Source organism: Rhinichthys klamathensis, unplaced genomic scaffold (genome assembly GCF_029890125.1).
Source record: "Rhinichthys klamathensis goyatoka isolate OS25496 unplaced genomic scaffold, OSU_Roscu_1.1 h1tg000237l_1, whole genome shotgun sequence".
NCBI classification, from domain to species: domain Eukaryota; kingdom Metazoa; phylum Chordata; class Actinopteri; order Cypriniformes; family Leuciscidae; genus Rhinichthys; species Rhinichthys klamathensis.
In genome coordinates this window covers 1307782-1334126 of record NW_026606760.1, presented here as the reverse complement: position 1 = coordinate 1334126, position 26345 = coordinate 1307782, and the positions used below count along the sequence as shown (strand labels likewise).

At 37.0% G+C, this 26345-nt stretch overlaps 1 protein-coding gene across 5 annotated transcripts in view; it reads left to right on the top strand.

The window, feature by feature from the left end:
• The window catches only part of gulp1a (GULP PTB domain containing engulfment adaptor 1a), an 83097-nt gene extending 57500 nt beyond the window's left edge, over positions 1-25597 (top strand). The window contains exons 2-13 of one of the 5 annotated variants that reach the window (XM_056265655.1): positions 10327-10407; positions 14968-15029; positions 17958-18029; positions 18862-18960; positions 20323-20460; positions 20631-20747; positions 20846-20932; positions 21123-21347; positions 23022-23154; positions 23308-23402; positions 23963-23973; positions 24766-25597. In XM_056265655.1, coding sequence (XP_056121630.1) covers positions 10380-10407; positions 14968-15029; positions 17958-18029; positions 18862-18960; positions 20323-20460; positions 20631-20747; positions 20846-20932; positions 21123-21347; positions 23022-23154; positions 23308-23402; positions 23963-23973; positions 24766-24787 — 1089 coding nt within the window. In that variant the 5' untranslated portion in view covers positions 10327-10379 and the 3' untranslated portion in view covers positions 24788-25597. Of the gene's footprint in view, positions 1-4530; positions 4799-10326; positions 10408-11784; positions 11870-14967; positions 15030-17957; positions 18030-18861; positions 18961-20322; positions 20461-20630; positions 20748-20845; positions 20933-21122; positions 21348-23021; positions 23155-23307; positions 23403-23962; positions 23974-24765 lie in introns of those variants that run through there. The other 4 variants (XM_056265657.1, XM_056265656.1, XM_056265659.1 and 1 more) reach the window with 4 other exon arrangements.
• Positions 25598-26345: the final 748 nt, after the last annotated feature.

The window sequence follows — 26345 nt, the reverse complement described above, 5'->3', positions numbered from 1 at the left end:
GGGACTAATTTTGTTGGCGCCAAGTCTGTTCTGAAGGAGTTGTATCAGTTCCTGGACAGCCTGGATAGGTCTGCTGTGGAGGATACTTCAGCTCAAAATGGAACTGACTGGCACTGGAAAATCCTGCCAGCTGATTCACCTCATCGGAATGGCTCTGCTGAAGCAGCTGTTCGGATAGTGAAGAAGGCGTTCCAGAGTCTGGGAAGAGAGTCAGGGCTCTGTTTCAGAGAGTTTCAGACGACACTTCAGCTCGCCGCTAATCTGGCAAATGAGCGGCCCATTGATGCCAGGGTGCAGAGCCTTGAAGATACAGTGCAGTACATCACACCCAATGCACTCCTGGGACGAGCATCATCAAGTGGTGATTGGAAAACATTTGACTTCACAAGTTATCCCTATAAGAGACTCCAGGAAATGCAGCATCAGGTCAACAAATTCTGGAGATCCTGGAGCCAACTTGCTGGTCCTAATCTTTTTGTGAGGAGCAAGTGGCACACTGCACAGAGGAATGTCGCAATTGTAGATATTGTGTGGCTCTGCGATCAGAATGCATTGAGGGGCCACTTTAAGCTTGGAAGAGTCATCAGTGTCAACCCTGACTCCAGAAACATTGTACGGGATGTGAATATTAGAGTTGTGGCGAGCTCCTGTATTCCAGAGGTGAGGCCTGTAACATTATCATCCAAATTTCCTGCATCCAAGCATCGCGTCTCCAGTATTCGGGGGGACCTTCAGTCCACAATTCTTCACCGGGATGTTCGACGGTTGGTGGTCCTACTGCCAGTGGAGTAGCAGGCTGGGAGTCCAGGAGGAAATCTGACTACTAGTTCACTGTGCGATCTCTCCAGCGGTTTCCGTGGGAAGATCGAGTGGGAGGTGTCGAGCTGAGCTGCAGACCACGCCCTTTTTTGCCTGGGTGCTTTAGTGCTGGGTGTGGTGCCCAGCTGCAGTCAGCTAGTTAGTCACCAGGTGGGAAGGATCTGGAAATTAGGGGATTTGGAGTTACTCACAGGATAGTAAGCAGGCTGGGAAGATGTGTGGAGGAACTGGGAAAATGAGACTGCAGGACTAAAGCTTGTTTGAACAAGGAAGGAGCCGGTGAGCATTCGTTTGTGCAGTGTGGTGGATTTTAATATTAAAGTGAATCATATAATTATACTTGGGGTAAAAATGTGTGTATAAAATCATGTGGTTGAATTGTAAGCTAAAGTGTTATACATTTAACGTCATGAAGATTGAAAGCATGATTAAAAGTAACTGATTGTAAAGTTTTAAAAGGGTGCAAACTGGAAGTGTGGGATTGTGTTTGTAGAGGGTTAAAGCTGCTAGAAATTAAGGTTAAATCATTTGAGCAATGCTTCAAAAGTGTCTTCAAATTTTTCTTATTTTTAAGACTGATTTTCTAGTGTTTAAATTTAAGTTTTTGATTTTGGATGGTGATGCTTTATTATGGTTACTTGGGTTTATTATGTGTTTTCTTGATTTACTTGTTTGTGTTTAAGGTTTTTTACCTGCTTGTGGCCATGACAACTTTCAAATAAAAGAAAGAAAAGAAAGAATTGATTCCTGGTCATTGAGTAAAATCCAGTCCAAACCTTCAGAGGCAAGCATACCCTATCAAGTGGGGGAAACTGCAGGGCTGAACTTCACTAGAGTGAATGCACTTGACAATAGTAGTCGTTAATTTAAGCCATTGGTTAACTTATATTAACTCAAGCGCACGCATAAAGCTTGCCGTAAAGCACCGGCAAAAGTAATGATTATGAATGTGTTGGAAAAAATAGCAAGGAGACAATTATTTATTAATAAACTAGTGTTTTCTGAGTCAGTGTCGGCTGCAAAGTTGAAGTTGACGATGCTGACTCACCATCTCTGCAGTACATGGGACGCGCCTTTAGAGAAAAATGTACCTTTACGGATTACATAATCAGAGAGTATATGTTTAAAAGTAAACACATTTCTCATGTCTGTGAAGTAGCCTTTCCCAATTCATTAGTACTTGTGCCAAAATGTTAATTTTGGACCCTGCACATGTGAAACTGGGGCTTCTCATTTGCCATTTGATATTAGTCTATAAATACTCTCTAATGATAAAGCACTCAAACTTTCTTAGCAAAATACCTCTGAAATTCTTAAATTATCTATTCATTGTTCTTTTGTCTCTTTTAGTGCTCTTTTTGTGTGAAGCAGTGTGATGAGTCATTTATAAAAACATATCAAGAGACATTAGTAGACTGTGCATGGCCTTTCAAGCTCTTTTTAATAAACCCTGGTGAACCCTAAACCAATCAAATTATTGAAGATTGTAGAACATCTTTGCTCACTGAATGAGCAGCAAGCTATGGTCTATTTATTTAAAAAAAAAAAAAAAAAATCTGTGTTGGTTTCCTCTGGCTCTTGAATCAGAAAATGTCACCAGCTGACCTATTGAAAACTGCTCTGTTGCTCGACCTTGGAGTTGTGCTATTAGTTGATGATATGGTTTGTCTTGAAGAGTTCTTCTGTAATTATGGCTCATCAAAACCTGTTTATCCTAATTAATGAAGAAAACCACTTTAACTTCATAAGTGACTGATTTGAAATGCTTTAGGCAGCTAATAATGCTCCTTGCATGAAGTCCAGGGGAGATTGTATTCACTATTGATTTCAAATTATTTTGCCTTTAAAAATAAGCAGCCAAGTTGGAACCAAGTGAGCCAGGACTACCAAAAACAAGTTAAAAGCTTGTCAATGATGCCTGAAAATGTTCCCTACGTTGGCAGCTCACTAGGAATTTTGGAACAGAGCTGTGTTTTGAATACCTTTTTGTGCCATGATCAGATACAGATACAAGTACATTCCTAGAAAAGGAAGACTGGGGTAAAGCAAAAATAGAAATGCAAAGACTTTTACCTTAGCTAGCTTCCGACCTTAACAAGATTGTGCTCCTCTTTCTCCCAGTCAAGATCTCATCACCCACTCACCCACTGTAAGTCGCTGAGCCAATGTATCTACATACATAAACTCTCTCAGTTTCACATTTAAGTTTAGGGTTAGAAGGGTTAGGAAATATATTTTCAGATTTTTGATTTTCAGATTTTTTCAGAACATTTAATTGTCAACATTTCTTACTAAGGTCAGCCAGGTGCATGTAAGATTATGACAACTTCTGCACTTCTTAAAGCATATGGTCCAAACCACAGAATAAGTACTTTTAACTCACGAAATGGAAAATGCCAAAGTCTTAAACGCATTACTTTCCCCTCCCCACATCTGTCCACACAAGGTGGAGGGGGCGAGATGATGGAAAGGAAAACAAATGTTAGCATAATAAAGGAAAAGAATCTTTTAAAATATTCTCAGACCTGCTGATGCCAAGACTAGCACAGCCAGCCCCACCCAGACTACTCTACTTAGTTTTGGAGATGAGAAGAAAGAGAATGGCTGTACTTTTCACCATATATATATATATGAGCTGTGCATTTCCATGTCTGCCCAGTGTCTTGGTCATCTGTAACAGTTCTGACGTTGTGTTGAATAAGGCATAGGTGTCAGATTTCAGTGAGCATAACACCGTTAGCTGCCAAAGTCCACTGTCTTGCACTTAAGTTGCTCTGTGGCTGAAGTATGAACCAGAAAGTTTGTGGTTGATGTTTTTTTCTTTTTTCAGTGATGGAAAACTTTTTTGTTTTCATCTGTTCAGCAAGTTTTCCGTGAGTTAATGTCCAAATGTGAATTACCGATGCCTCGCTAACACTGACCAAAAACAGCAAAATACTTCTTTTTAGGTACATTTTTTTTTACATGTTACAATAAGGTTCCATTAATGTTAGATAATTTATTAACTAAAATGAACTAACAATGAGCAATACATTTGTTATAGAATTTAACTTTTCGTTGTCATTTAGCTTCCATGAAATAATATTAACAGATACCAATGTTAACAAATGGAAACTTATGGTAAAGTATTACCAATAATAATAATAATAATTATTATATGTATTATTATTATTTTTAAACACATCTGGCAGCCTTCACTCTTAGAAATAAAGGTTCTTCATTGGCATCAACGGTTCCATAAAGAACTTTTAACATCCATGGAACCTTTCGATTTATATAAAAGGTTCTTTATAGTGGAAAAAAGTTTAGATTATTGAAATATTATTCACACTAAGAAAAAGTGGAAGTGTTCACTGAAAGGTTCTTTGGGGAACCAAAAATGGTTCTTCTGTGACATCGCTGTGAAAACTTTTATTTTTAAGAGTGTTGGTCAGTTACTGGAGTGTTACAGTTTTATTTTGAGTTGCAAGATGGTGCCAATTGTGTATTCTAATGTTGAAAAGGAAAATAAATGGGGGATATACAGATTAAAATAGACAGTTTAGTTGTCATTATACAGAAATATTTGATTGTACAATGCTTTGATTGTCCAATCGGAATGAAGTATTCCAGAGATATAAATCTGAAAAATGTTCCCCCTACACAGCACTACTTATTTCCGTCTTTCATTCTTCCTGTCTCCTTTCTTTCAAGAGGTTCTCTCACACTCATGAGACACCTCGTTTTTCTTGCAAACCCGCCGCCCCTCTTACTTTAGTACTTCACATAACCCCATCTGGCCCACAGCTGAAAACTATTAAGCACTGCTGGAACTTCCTCCTTAGTATCCCAGCTTGTGTGAAAGCGAATAAGTCGCCCCGCTCTGCATTTTACCCATCTTTTTGCCTTCGTCTAAAAGCGCTCTCCACTGGCTTCCTCATTTGGTTCGTATTTGGCAGAAGACACTGGCTGGTGCTTTGGAAATCTCCTCTCTTTACTGGTAAGAATGTTGGCCTTTTTATGTGGAGAGGTCTGACAGAAAGGACATGAGTGTTTGGAGTATGGCTCCGAGCTCAGCGGTGAATAACAACTGATCCATGTAAGGAATGCAGAGGGTTGAATTAATAAACATTGCTATTTTGCTATTTGAGCTCGGTGAATGGGGTTCTGTTGCAGGATAGTTTTATTTCTTTTTCCTTTTCTCAGTTCAGTTGAGGTGGTGAAGCATAGTTTTGTTGTAAATGCTGGCAATGTTGACTCAGATCTGGGTCATATCACTGGAATGCTCATCAACTTTGAACAGCCTTAACAATTTTTTTTTTTTTTTTTTTTTTTTTTTGGCTGTGGATGTTTACATTCTTCGGTTCATCCTGAGCTGCTGCATGCTTTTAAATCCACATTTTGGATTTTTGAACACCATAAAAAAAAAATTCTAATGAGAAAGTAGGTCATTTTTTGTTATTTCCAAACATCAGTATGGTTATGTGAATGTTTCTTGTCCTCCTTAGTTCTTTCTTTACTTTCAGCTCATTGTTAAGGACTATATTATTTGAAACATTTCCCAAAATATTGTTGTTTATAAGAAATAACTAAAATCTTATTTAATGATTTGAAAATTAAAGTGTTTTGATAGTTGGATAGAATTTTCAAAGAAACACAATTTCCTAATAGCAGTTTAAGTTTTTAAATAGGTTATTTTTGACACCAAAGAAATGATCCTGTTGTAGCTTCTGCTTTTAATGAATGTGAGACTAAAATGTGCAAACATTTTAATATTGGTGGTTCTTTAAAGCAAAAAAAAAAAAAAAAAATGTCAAATTTTGACTATTCCCACATTTATTTTTGCATAAGACATTTTTCCAACATATTGATTTTTTTTTAAAGAAAATAAAAGTTTATTAAAACTAAGTTGTTCGCCTGGTATGTGTTTGACACACCGCAGAATGTTGTAGTCTAGAATGGCCTATTTCACTAAAATGGACAATTCCTGAAAGGAAAAAAAACAGCTGTTTTCAACAAATCATTTTGTGAGCTTTTGGGCTCAAAGATTAATTGGACTCCCAATAATTGCTGTTTGCAACTATATTTTCATTTTTAATCCAGCAAAAAGGACCAAGGCAATGTCAGACCTCACATCTGGGGGACTGTAGCTTCTCCACCCAACAGTTATAAATGGCTTTGGCTTCTCTCAGACATGCCTAAGCCGGAGTTCACTTTGAAGATGCTAAATATTATCAGCAAACTTTGCAGCTCAGCATAAAGGATGGTCTCAGGGTCTCCCCCTTGGGACAGAGTGACCAGCCAGGAAGGGATAAACGGAGAACAAACACAGCTGCTGTCAGTCAGGGAGGCGGACGGCACAGCCAGGTGTTTGCCCAGGTGTGACCGGGCAACAGATAATTGCGTAGCAGAATAACTGGGAAAGAGTGGGCATTATAGCCACAGAGTTTATTTTGTGGAATGTTGTTGTTATGAAATGGTATGGGCATTTTTCCTGTGAAGTTGTGGAGCAACTGTGTTAGTTAGGAGATTTATGCAATGGTGACCATAAACATGACTCATATGTCAGCCCTTTTTCACAAGTTTTCTGAACTGTGACAGAACTCCTAATTATTTATGAATTCTTTCAGAGTTGTTCCATTTCTTGGTATCTTTAGGCTGCTGGCAGGGGTGACGTGACAAACTCGTGATTTCACCTGCTCAGTCAGTGATGACCACTGTCCTTGTACGTTGGTTTGGCTCTTTATGACAGCTCAATTGCCCGTGAAGAAAAATACAAGTGCCTGCCTTCCTGTTCAGCCCCTTTGCATTTAAACTTGGCAGTCTGTAATGCTGATGTCTGTTTGCACTGTTCACTTGGGAGCCTAAATGTGCCTGTATACGTGTACATAATTTCATATTTTCTAACTGGCTTTACAGACAGACAGAGGCATTTACAGTATTTGCACAGTTGGTCACAAATAGCCTCATTGGCTCAAACCATTAAGCTGCTCACATATTGTCATCATCATGTTGTACCAAGTGGGGTGAATATGTTTAAGATTTTTTTTAAAAACAAACATGCATTGTTCTGTCATGAAACCTTAAATCACATTCTTCTGTGCCAAGATGTCATCCCAAAATACTATAATTTACTGCTTCCCTCCAATGACGCTCCACACCCTTCACATGAAAACACACAATAAAAATCACTTCTTACACTGCTTATTTTGCAAGATGCTGTGTGAAAGGACTAGAATACTAGAGCAAAAAGTGCACTTCAGATTCCCCATAGACAGTTGACAATTAAGGTTACTCAGTTATTCATAACAAGAATATATTATTTCTGTGCTCATCTTCCGTTGTGTACAGTATTAAAACTTTAAAACTTTGCAGTTTTCTATTATTGTCTTACTGCATTTTGGTATGAACATGATTAGCGGCACACAATACATTCAGTGAAGTCATGCAATGATAAAACATACCCAGGGAAAAAAGATGGACTTAAGTTAACATGACTGCTAAGTCACAGACAGGCAGTGGGAGTGATGAGCTTCCACTGAAGTCATTATGAAGTTAAAGATGCATTTCTCTGAAGAGCCTCTATGAAAAGGGTTTGTCTTCACTGCATCAGGGAAATCTGTAATGCTCACATCCTGGGGATGTCTTACGTTCTCTTCTTTCACCATTCATTCATCCGTCAGTGCTACTGTAATATGTCTGCCCATTGGGCTTAACATTTGAATAGTTTGTCTCATAGCCTATATAAGTCATTGGCTTAGCTTATCTCCTGATGTTTGACAATGCCTGAGAGGGAGAAGCTTAGGAACAAGCATGCAGTGAAAAGATTTTTTTTGCTATAGTGTCACGCTTAAAGACCCAATGAAATGAGCACCTTTTTCTGTCTTGTCACATTGTTTTGAGTGGTACATAGGGTAGGGCTGCACTATATTGGAAAAATAGTTACATTGCGATTATTTAGTTTTTCTGTGCCGATATATTCTCTGTAAAAAATTTCTAACCTCCCCAACAAATTAAATTTTACTTGCAATTTCGGAGTGAAAATAGTTTTTAAGTAAATCTACTGTAGTGTTGATAGTTTTTTTGTTTTTTTTTTACATTTCATTCCACTTGAGTTTTCATTCCCCCTGATTTTGACTAATGACTATAAAATAAAAGTAATCAGCATGATTTTGTGATTATTATTAAAAATAAAAGTAAACAATAAATATATTGTAATAACTCTACTGTAAAATAAAAAGGGGAGTAATACAACTTTATTCTACTGAAAAATTGCAATACTAATATTTTCATCTCAATTTCTTCAAAATAAAAAGGTAGCACATATATTTATTTAATTAAATGACAGCCTGCTTGTTTTGACAATCTCAAGAAGTCCTGTTGCTATTTCGATTTTATTTAAATATATCATGCATCCCTAGCATAGAGCTCTCCTCTTTTTCTCAATAGCTAATATGCTTCAGTTTCACATGGTGGGATTGGGGGAAGGGAGATTCTCATTCTAGAGAATATTTAATTGGATAAAAATTCATATGTCTGTGAGGCGCTAAAGTGTAGTTTAACGTTTAAAGGTGCAGTAAGCGATTTCTGAGAAACTCTGTTCATATTTGAATTTGCCAAAACAAACACGCCCCTACCCAAAAGGATCACACCCCTATCTTGATAGCTCTGCCACCAATTTCATTAACACATTTTACAACACAGGCACCCCCCCCCCCCCCCCCCCCCCCCCCTAATGAGTGTATACACCCCTTACTGCTGATTGGCTACAAGTGTGTTTTGGGCTCTGTCTGATACCCTTTTAAAGGTGAACTAAGTAACTTTTTTACCTTAACCGAACAGCTTTGGAGTCATTGTAATGTTTATATGACTGATTTTGTGTTGAATGGTGGTCGTCTCGCACCCCCCTGGTGCCTGTGAGCCGCAAAACCACCCTTGCAACTTTGGGCCGGCGAGCCGCCGGCCTCAGTGTTAGGAAGTATCGTGTGATATCAGGTCTCGCGAGGTAACGAATTGCTTTACGGCAAAAAAACAGATCTGATAAAATTCTGATAAAATGAGCATCAAACAGAAATAATCCGGCGCCGTATACATGTGGTGTTGGGCGCGCGCAGCTCTTAAAGGGGCCATACCTTATTTCCACTCGTTACAGCGTCCATCCTACTGAACAGGTACCGGTGTACAGGGGGAGGGGATCCGGCCGTGAGTGCGAGCCATCTCTGCGTGAGTGCCATTTACGACAGTACAAGTACTCCACAGCAACTCTAGGGGTCGCTGTTTGACAAAAACGGAATTCCTACTTAGTGCTGCTTTAACCCTTTAGAACCGGCTGTGTCGTCGCCGACACAGACCAGCAAGATGTATTCATTGTACAGTAACTCTTCAACCGTTTGCACTATCAAAACCATTCAAATTGCCCCTGACAGTAGACAACATGCGCTTTTCGGCAATATATGGCTTATTACGGTAATATCATGCTTTCCGTCAGAGAATGACAGCAGCTTTCTGACAGAGCGGAAAGGAAGGATTTGAACAGAGAGATATGAAGCGCGGCAGGCTAGTGTGTTTTGGATTGCATAAAATAATAAAAGAAACTAACAAATACATGGTGAAAGAAGTGGTAGACAGCAGAAGAGGGGATTGGGATGATTTTTAATGAAACTTCACGTATGTGGTGTATGTGTGCTTGCCTATGAATGGGCGCATTTGTATGTGTGCGACGCGTGTATGAAAAAAAGTGTCCTAAATGAAAACTGTGCAACCCAATGTCACAAAAAACACTTGTATAGATGTATTATACTTTATTTTTCAACTTTAAAGTGTTAGTTTCTTTCGTTCGAAAGAAATAGTTTCACTATTTACAAACTCACTACACACAATAATGGTTAATAACTGTAATTTGTTGAAAGCTAATGTTTTTCTGAAAAAGATGACACCTTGCACATGAAGATAACACATTGCACATGAAGATAACACATTGTTTTAGAATTTTGCAGTCAAAAAATCAAAATATGTGAAAAACACCTATTTTAGCTTCAGGTTCTAAAGGGTTAACAGCATTTTAGAGAGTACATTAGGATAAAGATGGCCTCAAATTCATACACAAAAATCCAATTTTATATTCATTGGGATCTTAAGCAATTTAAAGTGTTTTCAGCTTGTTGTTTTTTTCGTACTGCACCTTTAATTTCACTGTCTGACTTTTGAAAACACTCTGCATCTACCATCCTCCACAAATACACGTTCAAATATTTGAACCATGAAGTGCATAGTTACCCATAATATTTATAGTTTTGACTTATTCCCCCTACCTGCTGTAATGCTTCTTTGTAGTAGAGATATTTGTTTTTTGAAGGGGTTATTTCTTGTCAACCCAATAGCTTTTAACCCAGGAACATTTTCTGCAATAACACACCCTAGGAGATTTAACCTTAAGGCAAATTCAAAGAATTTCGTTTTTTTGAAGCATGTATTCCTACTTCTCAGACTCCATGGAGTAAATTTCCATATATGCTCTCATCCCGGCAGGTAGAAGTGGCACATTCCAGGAAAATCGCAGCCAAGACAGAGCGTTTTCAAGCATGAACCGGGCATTTAACAGAAAAAAAGGTATGTGTTGTACCTGTTTTTTTGTCTTGCTTTCCTCTTTTCTCTGTCTGTCAATCGAACAAAATCTTTATGGCTGTCAAACGATACAAAAATTATAATGACAAAAAAATGATGATGATGATTAAAAAAATGTAACCAAATTAATTGTACTTAATTAATCGCAGTATTATTTACATATATCAATATTAAATTGATTCAAATACTTTGTGTGTATTTGAATTCATTGAACATGCTTGAATTGCTCTGATGGTTGGAACTAGCAGAATGTACAGATTTGACTATACAGACCAGGGAAACCTATTACTTAGGCTTTTAAAAAAAAATTATGATTCACATTATAATAATGTGTTAAAATTGACAGTCCTAACAGAAAACCTTTGAAAAAGGAGTCTGATAGTAGATTTGTTATTAGTTCTGTCTGCCTGTACCTCTCTCTTATTCTTTCTTTCTCAACCTCTCTTTGTTCCTCCCCTAGTCTCTCCTCCCTTTCTGTCATTTTCTCAGTGGCTTGGAGTAGACAACCTGTCTGACTCCAGAGGCCTGTTTTTTTCTCTCTATGTATTTACAACCACCTGTCCCACCCTTCTTTCCAAAATGAATTAATGGATCTTTGATGTGATAAACCCAACTGGCCAGTCTTCGATCCCAGATGGCAGGGATTGCACTGGTAATATTTCTGTGTTAGGAGCTCCTGTTGCTCTGTCTGGCTCGCTTTGAAGATATGGACTATAATCGCATGCGCTGTCCAATGCTAAATCCCTTGGGATGATGGAAGATATGATGATGTTTAGAGATACGGTTTCAGATGACTAACACATTTGGTTTTTATATGAATGAGAGATTATATTCATTTTCAAGTATATTACATAGAGATTAATTATTTGAGGGTCGATTTTTTTTTTTTTTTTTTTTTTTTTTTTTCACGAACTGTTAATAATATTAAGTAGGCCACTATAGCTGATCACCAATGTCATTGAATTTGTGAAATCATTATGAATCAAAGTACTGTTCATATTGCATCATGCGTATTGATGCATCTCTAGTGTACTACATTACACTACAAAAAGTTGTAATCTGATTTCATAAAGAGGTTAGGCATAACAAAGTAATTATTTTGGCACTGAAAAAAGCTCTTGCGGCCTCAACACATTTCCCTCCACTGCCTTGCACGGATGTTCCTGCTGTCACAATCACCTTCTTTCTGGTGCACAAGACAGTGCTGTTGGACCGTGGAGAGCAATAGCCCATCTGTCTGAAAGACAGCATTACATTCTCCAACTAACACAAAAAGGTCTATCCAGCCCGCTTATGAACAATAGCGACATTTACCAGAGAGAGACAGTAATCATTTTATGGCCATGCATTCATTACCAGCAGTGTCTAGTGTGAGTTCTGATGTGATGATACAGAAGAGGTTTCTGTCTAATGGAGTCTGACTAATGCCACCCTGCTTTAAAATGAGGTGGGTGATTCGTCATTGTTCTGTTAGGTAATGTAAATATGTCTTTCTTTATTGTTTCTTTTTGGTCATAAATTATTATTATTCTTTTTCAGAGTTAATGTATGATCATTTGTCTCATAAAACTCTAAAAAAGCCTAATAAAATCTTCTAGGTAAAAGTTGATAATGATGTTTATGCCGGATGGATGGATGGATATCAAGTTACTCAAGGGCTGGGTAAATATAGGACAGAACACATATTGGGTTAATTGTACTTCGCAATTAGGTTGGTTATTTAACCCAGTATAATGGGTTGATTTAATTATTGTTGTTAAACAATAATAAAATTACAGACAATGAATGAAGAACTGACTATTTGTATATAGCCTATTAATATATTAACAATGTAGAGTCTGCAATATATAAACTATGAATTAACTATAGACTAATAGTTTGCAAATAATCGTGTTACCAAATAATGTTTTGATTCTTTAGGGTTATCTGCTGAAAAAATATAGAATAATGAAATGTAAAGTTACAGGTTCAATTACTGTTCGCATACTCAACAGGTATAGACTGTTAGTTTCTGAATTAGATGGTTGGTAATTCACAAAGCTCGAAGGCAGAAACACTGTTTGTGTGATGACAAAGAAATAATTGGACCCAGATTCTTTCCAGACTTATGCATCCAATTACTAGACACAGAACATTAAATGGCTACAGTGTCTGTTATTTAGAGCATAATAAAATCAAGTTTGAACCCACACATGATCAGTTTGAATAGCCTAAACAGCTCAAAAGATTTAGCATGATCTCTGATCTGATTTGTTTGTCTTTTTTTTCATGCTTTTAAGCTCAGAAATCATTATGTTTGGGGAGTGCGGCTGGTTAATTAGTGACAATCCAGTATTCCCAAAACACTTCACAGTATCCTGTAAATAACCTTAGCTAAATTATACACAATACTACCTAATTACTTATATTACATGTAACAGTTGTGCCATCTTTTTCTGTCTCTGTATCTTCTTTCATTTTATTTATTTCCCTGAAAAACGCTTGCAGAAAAAAATGTCTGAACATGTCATCATCGCATTGCTACTTCCTCCAGGCTTTCATAGCATAGCGAATATGGATAAAACATAATCTTGTTTTTTTTTTTATGAAAATGCTCAGGTGCTTTTGTCCAGAACGTGTTTTAAAATGCGTTTTCAACACTTAAATCTATTTCAATTGAAATGCAACAAGGGCTTAGTGCCCACTTCCCGGAGCGTTTCTTTACTGTTTGTTAGTGGCTTAAAGAAGCATTACTATTGTAATAGATCATTCTTCTCTTATTTTTGCTATAACGTCGCCTTATTGCCATTCAGAGCTCCATGAATCAAAGCAGTGAGCTGTAAAATTAGATGCGGAGACTACCAGGGCTCTTACGCTCCTCTGAAGCCCTTGCAGAGGAATCCTGTTAAGAATATGCCAAGATGTTCTGATTTGGCAGACTTGATGTTCACTCATTGATCATTGGATATTATAGTGTGGGAAAATTATCGATATTTGGCTGCGCTTCCAATTCAATACAATTCATTAAATGCACAACACACGCTCAGCCTGCTATTAGTAGGGCAAAGAGAGAGTCGAGATGCTCAGATATGCACAGAATTGTTATGATGGCACCACAGACACAATCACTTTTGACATATTTCAGTGCTTTCTCTAATGACCTTTTGGCAGATATTTGTCTTTGTGACCCATTCTCCATTCATATTGGTTTCCCTTCGAATATAAGAATAAGCAATGCATTTCTTTAGACACTTTGCCATCAGTTTCTGCACCACTGTGATCACCTACCGTTCACACGGATGTACGCAAGAAGAACACTGTGACATTTTGAGGTGTGCTTTCTTCCTTTGACCTATGAATCACACTCTATGAGGAATCTCAGCGGGCAAACTATACCCTGACAATCCATGGAAGAAGAAAAACTGGCAGATTTTCAATAAGCAATGGATTCATGAGGATAAGAATGAGATCAAAATACACATTTGAACCTTGATAATTACCTTTGAAGTGAATGTACTACATGACACGTTATATCTATAACTCACCAATTTAAACCCCTTATTGCTCTGAATGAAAAAAGTGTGGCTAAGCTTATCTAGGAGTTACTCATTTTTCAGTCCGTAGGTCATTTTGTTTTTTAGTTACAATTAACTGCTGATTAAAATCGATCACTGCTTTCTTGAAATACCAGAAGAGGTTTTGAGTCCTCAGGGGTCTTTTGTTTCGATCTGCCTGCAGTTATACTTGGCTAAATGGGAGATTAATTGGTCGTTGTTTCCCTCTAAATGGCTGTATGGCCGATGAATACCGTTGCATAACACTCTCTCAGAAGCAATTAAAGCAAAGTTTAAAGAAAGAATTAGGGGAAAAGAGTGTGATGAGTTACAAATGTTGGCCGAACGGCTGAGACCCCATAGGGAATAGGGAATGGGAATGGCTAACTCTGTTCATGAGCTCCTGGTGTTGATGCCGAGTAAACCGGCAGGCGCTCTGAATGTTGTGACTCCTGCGGCTTGTTTGTCACAGTTAGGCCTTGCGGTTTCCTCTAAGCCGTCACACAATCACAGGCACGGCAGTGTCTCCTGTCCATCACATCTGACCCCCTGTCTGCACTCCTTTAAGGACAATTTCAGTAATTCCCCTTCTGACAAGCCAGGTTGAGCTACAGTACACTGCAGCATTAGCTGAAATCCTTCTTGTGCACAGGCTTTTGGCTGTTCTTCTTTGACAATCTTTGAAATTGCTCTATTTAACAGTTATGTAGGGACTCAAGGAGAAAAAGTTACTAATTAAAAATGATTAATTCTGTTGTTTAAAGATATTTACACGGATTTCACTGCTAAGAGTTCTGAACAGCAGTTGATCAATAAATAATCATTTATAATAACTTATTGTTTATACACATTTGCACTAGACTTTTCACTGCTAAGAGGTCTGAACAGCAGCTGATTTAAAGGACTGACTCCTTTTTATTGACTGTTTGTCTGAAACATTGAGAATATCATTAAGATATTGCGTACTTCATAAAGTGCTTTATTAAGTTAATGGTGTTCTGTCTCTTTCTAGATAAATCATGGATGCACACTCCAGAAGCTCTGGCCAAGCATTTTATAGCATACAATGTCAAGGTATGTGTTATGAACCTCTTTTTCCACTAAATATTTTTCTCTTCAAATTTATTGTAGATGAATGTGGCTGTTTTGGTAATCCATACTTTAAAAGGTTTGGGGTCAGTAAATAATCTTTTTGAAAGAATTATCTCAACAAGGTTGCATTTATTTTATCTAAAATATGGTAAAACATTGTGAGATATTATTACAATTAATTTTTTTTATTTATTTTTTTAAAGGCACAATATGTAATATTTTTGGATTAAAATATCCAAAAAACACTAGAGCAATGTTATATATTTTGTAAACTTGTGTACTTACATTATCACAAATATTTCCAACAATGTTTAAATCCAGAGAAATCAGCAGTTTTAACCAATGTAACTGTGCGTTCGCACCGCCGCCGGCGAGAGCGTCAAAGTGGCATTTTTGTGAGCCGGCGGCGAGCTCTAGCGAGGGCGGCGTGGCGCGTCTTGGACGGCGAGAGCGCCGAGAAGAGTTGAAGTCAGGTCAACTTTATGGTAATGAGCTATGACGCGGTTCGACGGCAACCAATCAGAATGTAGAAGTCCTCCGCTTGAGAGGATTCCATGCAGAGAATGCAGTCAAGTAAACTTTGGTTCTGACCACATTAGTTCCCAAGCAAAATAGAGGAGAGGTTGATCATGGGAATTTAATAAGAGAGCGGCAACACTATTTATAGGCAACATTTTCGCGCTAGAACGCTTGTTTTTCAGTGGGAATGCAAATTAGATTAGCACTTATTACCATGAACACAAAAGACACACCACATAAATGGCTTTTAATTGGTTTACTTTGTTTGCAAACATGTCACTATAATATTGATAAGTTCTTTGCATCGATCAATTTCTTACTTTCACATTTAAAAGATTCCATGAGGTTAACTTATACCCTACTTGGTCAGTCTGCAAAAATAACGATCAACATGCTTGCTTGCTTTGCGGCCCCTTTAAATAAAGTTTAAAAAAAGACCAAGCATTCGATCTACATCAGAGCGTCCATGAATCTTTCTACGGCGGATATAACGTGGATATGACGTCATTGACAGACGTCAACACCAAAGATGCTTTAATATATCCCTTTTACAATAAAAAAAAAAAAAAAAAATTAGGATTCTTTGATTAATAGAAAGTTAAAAAGAACTGCATTTATTTGCGAGAGAAATCTTTTGTAACGTTATATTTTATCTAATCATTTTAAGGCTTTCTATCTGAATAAAACTATTCATTAAAAAAAAAAAGACTTAATGACACCAAAGTTTTGAACGGTAGTATGTATATCTATCTTTTTCATTTATAACCAAATGTATATTTTTTGTAAAAAAAAATTATACATTAAATATATATTAAATATATTTAGTTTATGTATAAAAATGTAACAGCCTTAATACCAAAACTCTTGTACTATGACAATAAATAGCTTGGCTTTATTTGAAACAACAGTGAAGCTTGCAGAATAAAACCAGAAATACTGTATGTATGAAGAAAGAAAATGGGGTCAGTTTTGATTTCTTGTTGACTTTAATGCTTTTCGTCATAAATACAGGAATTGTACTTAAAAAAAAAAAAAAAAAAATACAACAAATATCCAGGGGTCTAAACAGAGACAGCCTAAATGGAAGGATCAATGCAAACGCTTTATCAATTTTCACTTTTGTTTCTTTTTTTTTTCTTGCAGTCTTTTCACAAAACAATGAATTTGTTTGTGTCTCTTTTGTTATTCATCAAACTTCTTGTGGGAAAGAACATCACGTATTCACTGTCAGTGCTGTTTTACGCTCCGTTTCACCAAAGACTCATCTTCTGTTTAGAAGCTGTCTGCTCTGAGGAGTGACTCTGAGATGTCTTACTGAAGTCCTCCCGAAAACAAAAGGATTTTGATTCTCAGAGCTGCTGAAGTTTCAGCTGTGTTGTCTGCCTTTGGAGAGGAGAAGAGAATAGACAAAGAAAGTGAATTAAAGAAGGAAAAAATGGTATTCTGCCAGTGTAGGAGGTGATAGATGAGCAAAGGCTGGATGTCTTTGGCAAAAAAAGAACACATTCGGACCAGCAGGGAACAGTCGTCTGAAACAAGAGACTCTCCACCCAGTGTAATGTAGTGTATCTATCACTCCTGCCTCACTTTCTGTTCCACCGTGCTCACTTGCCCTTGAGTGTGGACGACATCCATCATAACTACGTGCTGCAGATGCGTTTACGGGGTCTGATTTGTTTAACTCCAGTTTGGAAGATAGTGCAGTTCTTGTCCACCAGAAGAATATAGGATTTCACATTTCACTTGTCTGTGTAATGAGTAGGACTAATCATAAATCCATTACTTTCAATGCATTTTTAGAAAGAGGCTGACCAGCAGTAATGACTGAATCGCAGAAATTAGTGTTTGGAAAGGTGGAGGGAACTTTTAAAGATTCTGTTATAGCCTCATCAGAGAAAAGTAATGTTTATGTGAGTGAAGTTAATGTTATAAGTGAAAATAGGTCAGACAAGAAAATCACATAAGTATAGTCTGGAAATCTTTGTGGTTACAGTCAAAATACTGTTCATTTATTCATTTCAATAGAGTAGCCATTAGACTAAAGAAGTAATGGCAAGGTGTAAGCCATATTAGGGTATGTTTGTTAAATCAGCTAGCACAGCATCTTGACCACAAGGACTGGGTAAAAGGTTAATAGCTCCATCTGTTGGAAGCTGAATGTATTGTTGTTCATGTTGGGTTATGAATGACTATGAAATTAACATTATAATTGAATGTCTGCACAATAAACGAAAGTACTGGTGTGGTTTGCTTTGTGTTCAATAATAATAATAATAAAAAAGTCTTAAATATTTCCATGTATAGCTTATTGTTTCATTTACACACTTTGATTGATTTATGGATTTTTTTAAATCTGAGTTTATAAATATGATTTTCATGTTTCTCCCATAGTTTCTGGGAAATACAGAAGTTGATCAACCCAAAGGTACAGAAATCGTGAAAGATGCTGTCAGAAAGCTCAAGGTAAGTTACTTTAGCTTCACATTGGCTGCACACAATAGGCGCCATTGTTTTCATCTGGAAACAGGAAGTAGTATTACTCTTGAGAGGATGTAATTTCAGCACCCTCCAGCTGTTACAGACCTTACGTGGTGAATCACAGCTGTTTAATGATGCATAGAGAACTCTAAAACGTCATCAAGACAATTACTCACCCTCATGTCGTTCCAAACCCGCAAGACTTTCGGAACACAAATGAAGATCTTTTTGATGAAATCTATGAGATACTCTCCATTGACCGCTACGCAACTACCACTTTGACGGTTCAAAAAGTTCATAAAGAGATCGTAAAACTACTCCATATGAATTAGGGCTGCACGATTAATCGAAATTAAATTACAATTAATCTGTTCATTTTATAAAGTGATCGAGTTTCTTTAGAAAATTTGGACTGAACCGCTCAATTCATATGGATTAGTTTTACGATCTCTTTATGAACTTTTTCAAGCGTCAAAGTGGTAGTTGAGTAGCTGTCAGTGGAGGGACGGAAATCTCTCAGATTTCATCAAAAAGATTTCGTGTTCCAAAGATGAGCGAAAGTCTATCGGGTTTGGAACGACATGAGGGTGAGTAATTGATGACAGAGTTTTCATTTTTGGGGGAACTATCCCTTTAATCTTACATTATCGTTTGTAAGGGGTTTTGATAAAATAAGAAATGCTCTTGAAATGCTATATTCACATTTAAATAATAATAATAATAAGAAGAATAACAATTATTATTATTATAATGACTATTATACATATTTGATCTCTCTTAATGTGGTTGTGGTCTTTCTATCTTTCTCTATTCAAAGTTTCAGAGGCATATTAAGAAGTCAGAGGGACAGAAGATCCCAAAAGTCGAATTACAGATATCCATCTACGGAGTGAAAATATTAGATCTTAAATCAAAGGTATGTGCATAGCCTAACAAACGGATTTATGAAACAAATGGTGTCGAACATGAGCCATGTTGTTTAAGTAGAGCCAATTGAGAGACTATAATGGCCCTATAAAAAGCATTTGGACCATTTCTGGTTGTTAAATGTTAGTGGATCATGTTCATAGTTAATATTATACCGGTATGCTACACCTGTGGTTACTCTGCTAGGACACCCATGTGAACCTGAGGTGAACTCACTTTATACATTTGCCAAAAAATCACCATAGGACATTCAAATATTTTATAAGTGTGTCCTAATACTTTTGGTTCCACTGAATGCCCATATCTATCTAAAGACCCTATATTTTGTCTATACTAGGGATGTAACGATTCACTCGCAACCGGTTGAAAATCGATAAAAATGTGTGACGATTCAAGTCGGTTGAAATGTTAAACGAATCGCGATACACGTTTTAAACAGCAGGGCGCGTTTACTATAGCCTACTGTGAAGTTGTGAACCTCGCTTTACAATAGCACAATAGCAGCGAGCACACACTGGCGTGAAGCTAGCGAGTGTTTTCACTTCATTCATGGAACTTGATCTTGTGTGAGCCAAGCTCAACTTCCATAGGAATGAACTGAAAACGCTCGGTTTGCTCCGCTCGCGCCGCACCAGTGTGTGCCATAGACTGCTGTGCACGTGCCGTCAAACAGTAGACATGGCTTTGGCGACGGCAAGCGTAGATGTTGACGTTGACTCATTCAAATCGGAGGTGTGGCGGCATTTTGACTTTCCGTAGACTAATAATAATCACCACCGTGAGTAACACCAGTCACCTCCGTTTTCATGTAAAAGTCATTAATACTACAATTGCGAGAGCCACGGAGATCACAAGGTGCATCAGTGTTTCCGTGGCAACCAGGTGTTGTATTTATTTTACTATCTCTTTCTCTAAATGTGTTTTTTTTTTACTCTTACTAGTGTAATGATACAAATTATAACAAAATTAGAATCTTGCCTTTATTACAATGTAAAACCCCTGTCAATCTGGTACTACTAATTTTACACAGTCTTTTACATAGTGTGCGAAGGTACCAGTGTCCAGCCTCTTGACCAAACAGACAGAAAGACTGAGTTGAAACAACCTTGAAGGGAATTTTTTTAATGTAGTTTTATTATTTGAGAAATATATTTTAAATTAAAAAGAAATGTGCAGCATTTTGTCTGAGAAATAATAAAAGGGACACTTTTGTCTTAAATCGCATTTGTTAAAAAAATCGTGAGAAAATCGTATCGTGAAACCAGTATCGTGAATCGTATCGCATCGTGAGATGAGTGAATCGTTACATCCCTAGTCTATACTGTCTCTAATCCTGTTTTCTTTTTCACAGGAAGTACAGTACAACTGTCAGTTGCACAGGATATCCTTCTGTGCAGATGATAAGACGGACAAAAGGATATTCACATTCATTTGTAAAGATTCAGAGTCCAACAAACATCTCTGCTATGTGTTTGACAGTGAAAAATGTGTAAGAAAACAGATAATGTCATGATTCTGTCACTCTTTCATATTTATAGCTATATTATAAATATACTATATAACTATATTAACTTTTAATTTAAATAGATACTTTAGTGCGTCTCAAAAGACAAATAAACTGATGCTGTAAATCATCTGCAATTTGTCTGTCGATTCCAGGCAGAAGAGATAACACTGACCATCGGCCAAGCATTTGACTTGGCATACAAGAAGTTTCTGGAGTCCGGGGGGAAAGACGTAGAGACAAGGAAACAGATAGGTGGCCTACAGAAAAGAGTGAGCATGATATAGCGTTAGAGAACGCTATAACTGTTGTTGCTCAATGACTCAAATAGGACTATTTGTGGATGACAAATTGATATCTGTCTTTATAGATTCAAGATCTCGAAGCTGAGAATTCTGAGTTGAAGAAGCAGTTGCAAGTCTTAGAGGAACAGCTGATGATTGCTCAAGTTCCTCCTGTAAGCGCTGCATGGGCTGCCTTCATCAGTAGAGTGCACCTAATTGCTTTCACCATTCTGTTAATTAGCTGCATATAGACATCAGCTATGCCTAAAGATATTTTCTAAACTCACAAGCTTTTCTTTTTTTAAAGAAAAAACAGCAGGAAAACTAGAACACCAGCGCTGACTAGTTCTGATCTTTCCACAGCTTCTCCACATTAACTCTTCTAATGAGGCCTATATGCTTCAGAGACCCTCATCTCTCTTCTGGTGTCACAACGTGACATCGTTCTCTTGTCTCGAAATCTCTTCTGTTACACTAACGCCAATGAGCTCACCCGACTCTAACCTTTCTGCTGGTCTTCTGACTCCTCCACCTGCTAAACCAGCTCTGTCAAAACCTCCCAGTGGAGCCAGTGTTCCTCGCCCTCCTGTTAAGCACTTTTCCGTTTACTCTTTCTCTATTTGTGGTCTTGGTTGTTGCTTTCAGTGTTGTTTCTTCTTTTTTTTTTTCTTTCACAGCTTACAAGTTTTACCCTCAGATTTTAAAGGCTTGTTATACAGCCTCAACAAACACCAACACTAGATTCCAGTGGTTGTTGGGTTTTGTTGGATCAGTCTGAACTAGCCTTAAAGGATTAGTTCACTTTTAAAAAAACTTTTGCTGAGAATTTACTCACCCCCATGTCATCCAAGATGTCCACGTCTTTCTTTCTTTAGTCGAAAAGAAATTAAGGTTTTTGATGAAAACATTCCAGGATTTTTCTCCATATAATGGACTTCCATGGGAACCAGACGGTTCAAGGTCCAAAAGACAGTTTCAGTGCAGCTTCAAAGGGCTTTAAACGACACCAGACGATGAATAAGGGTCTTATCTAGCGAAACGATCGGTCATTTCAAAAATAAATAGAAAAGTTGAAGTTTAAAAAGCACAAATGATACACGTTCGTGACTCTCCTGTTCGAACTCGTTCATGAAAATGAACAAATCTTTTTTCGAGTCATTTCGTTCATTCAACGAACGAAATGAACGAAATGACTCGAAAAAAGATTCGTTCATTTTGATGAACGAGTTCGAGCAGGAGAGTCACGAACGTGTATCACAGAACAGAGCAAGGCCAGCATTTTTGTGCTTTTTAAACTTCAACTTTTCTATTTATTTTTGAAATGACCGATCGTTTCGCTAGATAAGACCCTTATTCATCGTCTGGTATCGTTTAAAGCCCTTTGAAGCTGCACTGAAACTGTCTTTTGGACCTTGAACCGTCTGGTTCCCATGGAAGTCCATTATATGGAGAAAAATCCTGGAATGTTTTCATCAAAAACCTTAATTTCTTTTCGACTGAAGAAAGAAAGACATGGACATCTTGGATGACATGGGGGTGAGTAAATTATCAGCAACATTTTTTTAAAAGTGAACTACTCCTTTAAGTGGTCATGAATTTTGTCTAAGACCCATTTCACTTCTGTAAGTTGACATTTACAAGTCAGTCATTCTATTTATCAAAGCAAAAAAGGTGGGGCTTGAATTTATAATTTGGGAATTGATTGGATCATGAAAAAGATGAGGAAGTGAGAGAAATTTGTAGCTTCAGGGAAGAAGTATTTTATTTTTGTTTTTATTTGATTGGTTGATTGAATATGCTCTATCCTGATTTCATGTTGACTTATAAATACTCTTTAATAGAATAGTACAGGTATGATGTCAAGACCTGGTTCCTTCGAGGTTTTCCGTTGGGTTTCCCATAGGTTACATAAAATAAAGTCTGTGCTAAACATTAATTGACGATACTTGGACGTTTTGTACCTAAAGTGAACACCCATGGTGAAAAAGTCCATTTTGAAGCAGTTATGTTCATTTTCGAAAACGTACGTTTTTAATAAGTAACTAGATAAGTGAATGTGTGCAATGTACGGTGTAGAACAAAATGTCAAAGTATCAAGTTATGCCTACCACAGGCTTTATTTTACACATAAATCAGAAATTCGGACATCATACCTGCACCACTCTATATGTAGCACTTTATTCTTTTGTTTTAACAGATGAAAAGGGTTTTCAAATGAGGTGTTCTTCAGAATGCTCATCTACTCATTATTCATATTTGCAGGGAAACGGCATGTCCCCGAAGAACCCCACTGACATATTTGACATGGTTCCATTTTCTGCAATGCCCCCATTGGCTCCATTACCAGCAAGTAATGGCTCGGCCCCTCCACCCCCAGCAAGGCCTACAGAGATGGGTATGTCTTTCCTTACCAAAAAGTTGAAAAATATTGACTCATTCAACCATAAAGTAAGGTTGCGTAGGCAGTCTTTTTACTGTCAAATATTATAGATGTTAGCTTTAGTGGCATGTAAAATGAAGAAAAAAAAAGACTCTCCTTCTTCTTTAGGGAGAGACATATTTGGTGCAGAGCCATTTGACCCATTCACCTGCGGGGCAGCTGACTTTCCTCCCGACATCCAGTCTAAGCTGGATGAGATGCAGGTGACCGCATGTCTGTGAATTATTAGCAAATGGACTGGTGTGAATGAGCAGCTAATGGAGCTGATGGCAGGCATTGCTGCAGCTGTGAAGACACTCTTCATTCAGAAGGGACCAATAGGATGATTTCATAAAGTTTTATTTTATGTTCATTTTGGATTTGTCTTGGGAGTGAATTAAATGATGTGAAGGCCAAGTATTGTAGCCCATAATCGGAATTTATCCTCTGCATTTAACCCATCCAATTTAGAGCACACATATTTGGAGCAGTGAGTAGTACACACACACACACTGCAAGCCAGTGAACACACACACCCGGAGCAGTGGGCAGCCGTTTGCCGCAGCTCCCGGGAAAGCCCGGAGTGCTATATGTGGATGCAAAACTTTCAAGAGAAGTGCTAAGTTTGCTTTTTTGTTAAGTATGCTTTGAACCCCATTAAAATAGACTAACATGCAGGGAATCTTGCATACAGAGCAGTTACATGAAACATTTATATCATTTGGCAGTTTTGCTCAACTAACAACTTCAATTTTCCATCTCTTTGCTTTCTTTCTGCTTGCAGCGGCAAAGATGGTTTGTATTTTGTGACAGTTTGATTTTTTTTTTTTTTTTTCAGATGGCATAAAGCTGAGGTCTAATTTGGCATGCTTAACCTTTTTTAATGGATGGTTCATAAAAAAGAAAAAACCCAAATTCTGTCCATTTCTCACCCTCATTTTCTTCATGTCCACACTTCTCTTTTCCATGCATTGAAAATAAATGGTGACTGGTTTACATAAACTTGAGTCCAATATACCAAGTCTTCTAAAGCCATGCAGTAGTTTTGTGTGAGGTACAAACCAAATTGTTGAATCAGTTATTTGTGATGGCAATATGTGTAATGTCATTGCCAAACATAAATATGCACATATTCAAATTGGCCAAATGAAATTTGAGAGCTATTACAGAAGATTAACTTGGGTTAAATTGCATTCTGTGGCTTTTTATCGTTTTTGAAGCTTGATGGCCCCTAGTCACCATTCACTTACATTGTATGAAAAAAAGCAGTGTCAATATTCTGCTAAACGTCTCCTTTTGTGTTCCTTGGGACGAAGAAAATCACACAGGTTTGGAGCGACATGAGAGTGAGTAAATGATGACGATTTTTTTTATTATTATTATTTGAACTATCCCTGTAAATGACGCAAGATCAATTATTTACACCCAAACATTAAGCCCTGTGTCATTTTCATCTTCCTCATGCCCTGCTTAAAGTATTTTCACTTGTATAAATGTTTGTGTGTAATGTGGGTGTTTTAGAAGGTTTTGGGTTGTTTAGATGTAATACTAAAAGACCTTGGTTTTCCTGTTGTTTTTCCTCTCCAGGAGGGGTTCAAAATGGGACTAACAGTAGAGGGCACTGTCTTTTCCCTTGATCCACTAGAAGGTCGTTGCTGATGCCAAGAAGAAAGTTTTGTCACTTTCATGTTAAACCATTTGTATTAAAGTGCCAAACTCGGGTTTACAGTCAAGATGTCAATGTCTTATCTTACGTTTTTTTTTATGTATTTGCATTTTGAATTTGGTTTACAAAAAGTATATTGAGTAATCAGAAGCAGTAGATCACTATTTTTGTAAGAACTAAAAAAAACCAAATAGTAATGTAGGTTTAACACCCCTTGCTTGTACAGGCAATGAAGGATGTAGAAAGTATGTCCAATTGCACAGTCTGTGTCAAAGTTTCATAATTCATCAAATTCTTGAAGCTTTTGTTACACATACAAACCGCTGTTTTTATATCTCTATGGCATATTACAATTCATACAATCCATAAAACTTTATCATTATAGAGAGCTCCCTTTACATTATTTTGTAACTTTCTTTTTAACAATTAATGTTTTAACGTACATCATAACCACACTTCTTTTTTGTATCAGATCACATGTAAAATTATGATATTGTTTTTGTTTATAGCAGTGGATCCATTTAAATACAGTATTTTTTAACTGAACAGCAGTGCCATAAATTGTAAGACTGGGCTATTTCCACATTAACATGTACTTGTATTGCAGTTTAATTTTATATTACATATTTTAGTATACTCTTGCACAAGGAAGCACTTTGGAAGAGCTCTGTTTATGTGTTCATTGTTCATTCAGTTTATAAGCATTATTTTAGCCTTTGCTGTTGTAGTCATTAAAAGAAAACAGTACATATTCTCTCTGTGTAAGTTGTTTTGTAACATGTCTGTTTTAAACCTTTACCTGCATTTAATATATACGAATATGTATGAAATGTGTTTTTTTTGGTGGCTCGACAAATTGTCACTCATGTGCTATAGTGTTTAAGTAATTTATTTCAAGTGGAAGATATTGTATAGAAATCAGAAAATACAATGTAAAGAAATTGTAATATTACAGTAAAATAATCATTATATACTTGAGCACCATTCATTTTCAGTACACACTTTTGTGTTTTAAATATACTCTCTTAAAATTAGCATAAAAGCTTAAAATGTGCTTTTCCGCCCCATTATAATTCATGATTTCTTTTTCAAATTCAAAATGTAATTTGGCTCAATTATGTATTGTTTTGTGTGCTGTTCATCAGTGTGTCTTTCTGAAGAGTACCACATTCTTCTCGAATCGCTGCTCTTTCCCATCCTTCGAATGTTCAACAAAAGTGTTTTTCCTTTCATAGTCGTCCTACACCAAGATATTTCAAACAGTGCAATTGTTGTAGAAACCTGTAGAAAGTCTGTCTGAAGAACATATACAAGGCATAATAACATTCACACTGGATTCATAAAGCACACTTCCTGTTAATTAAAGGTGCAATAGGTGATTCTCTATAGAAACATTTGTTATGCTGGTTGAAAGTCTCTTCATATCCTGATAGCAATCACTGTTAAGCAGTAAGTGTTATAAATATAGATTGTCTGTGGAACATAAAATGTTGGTTCAATC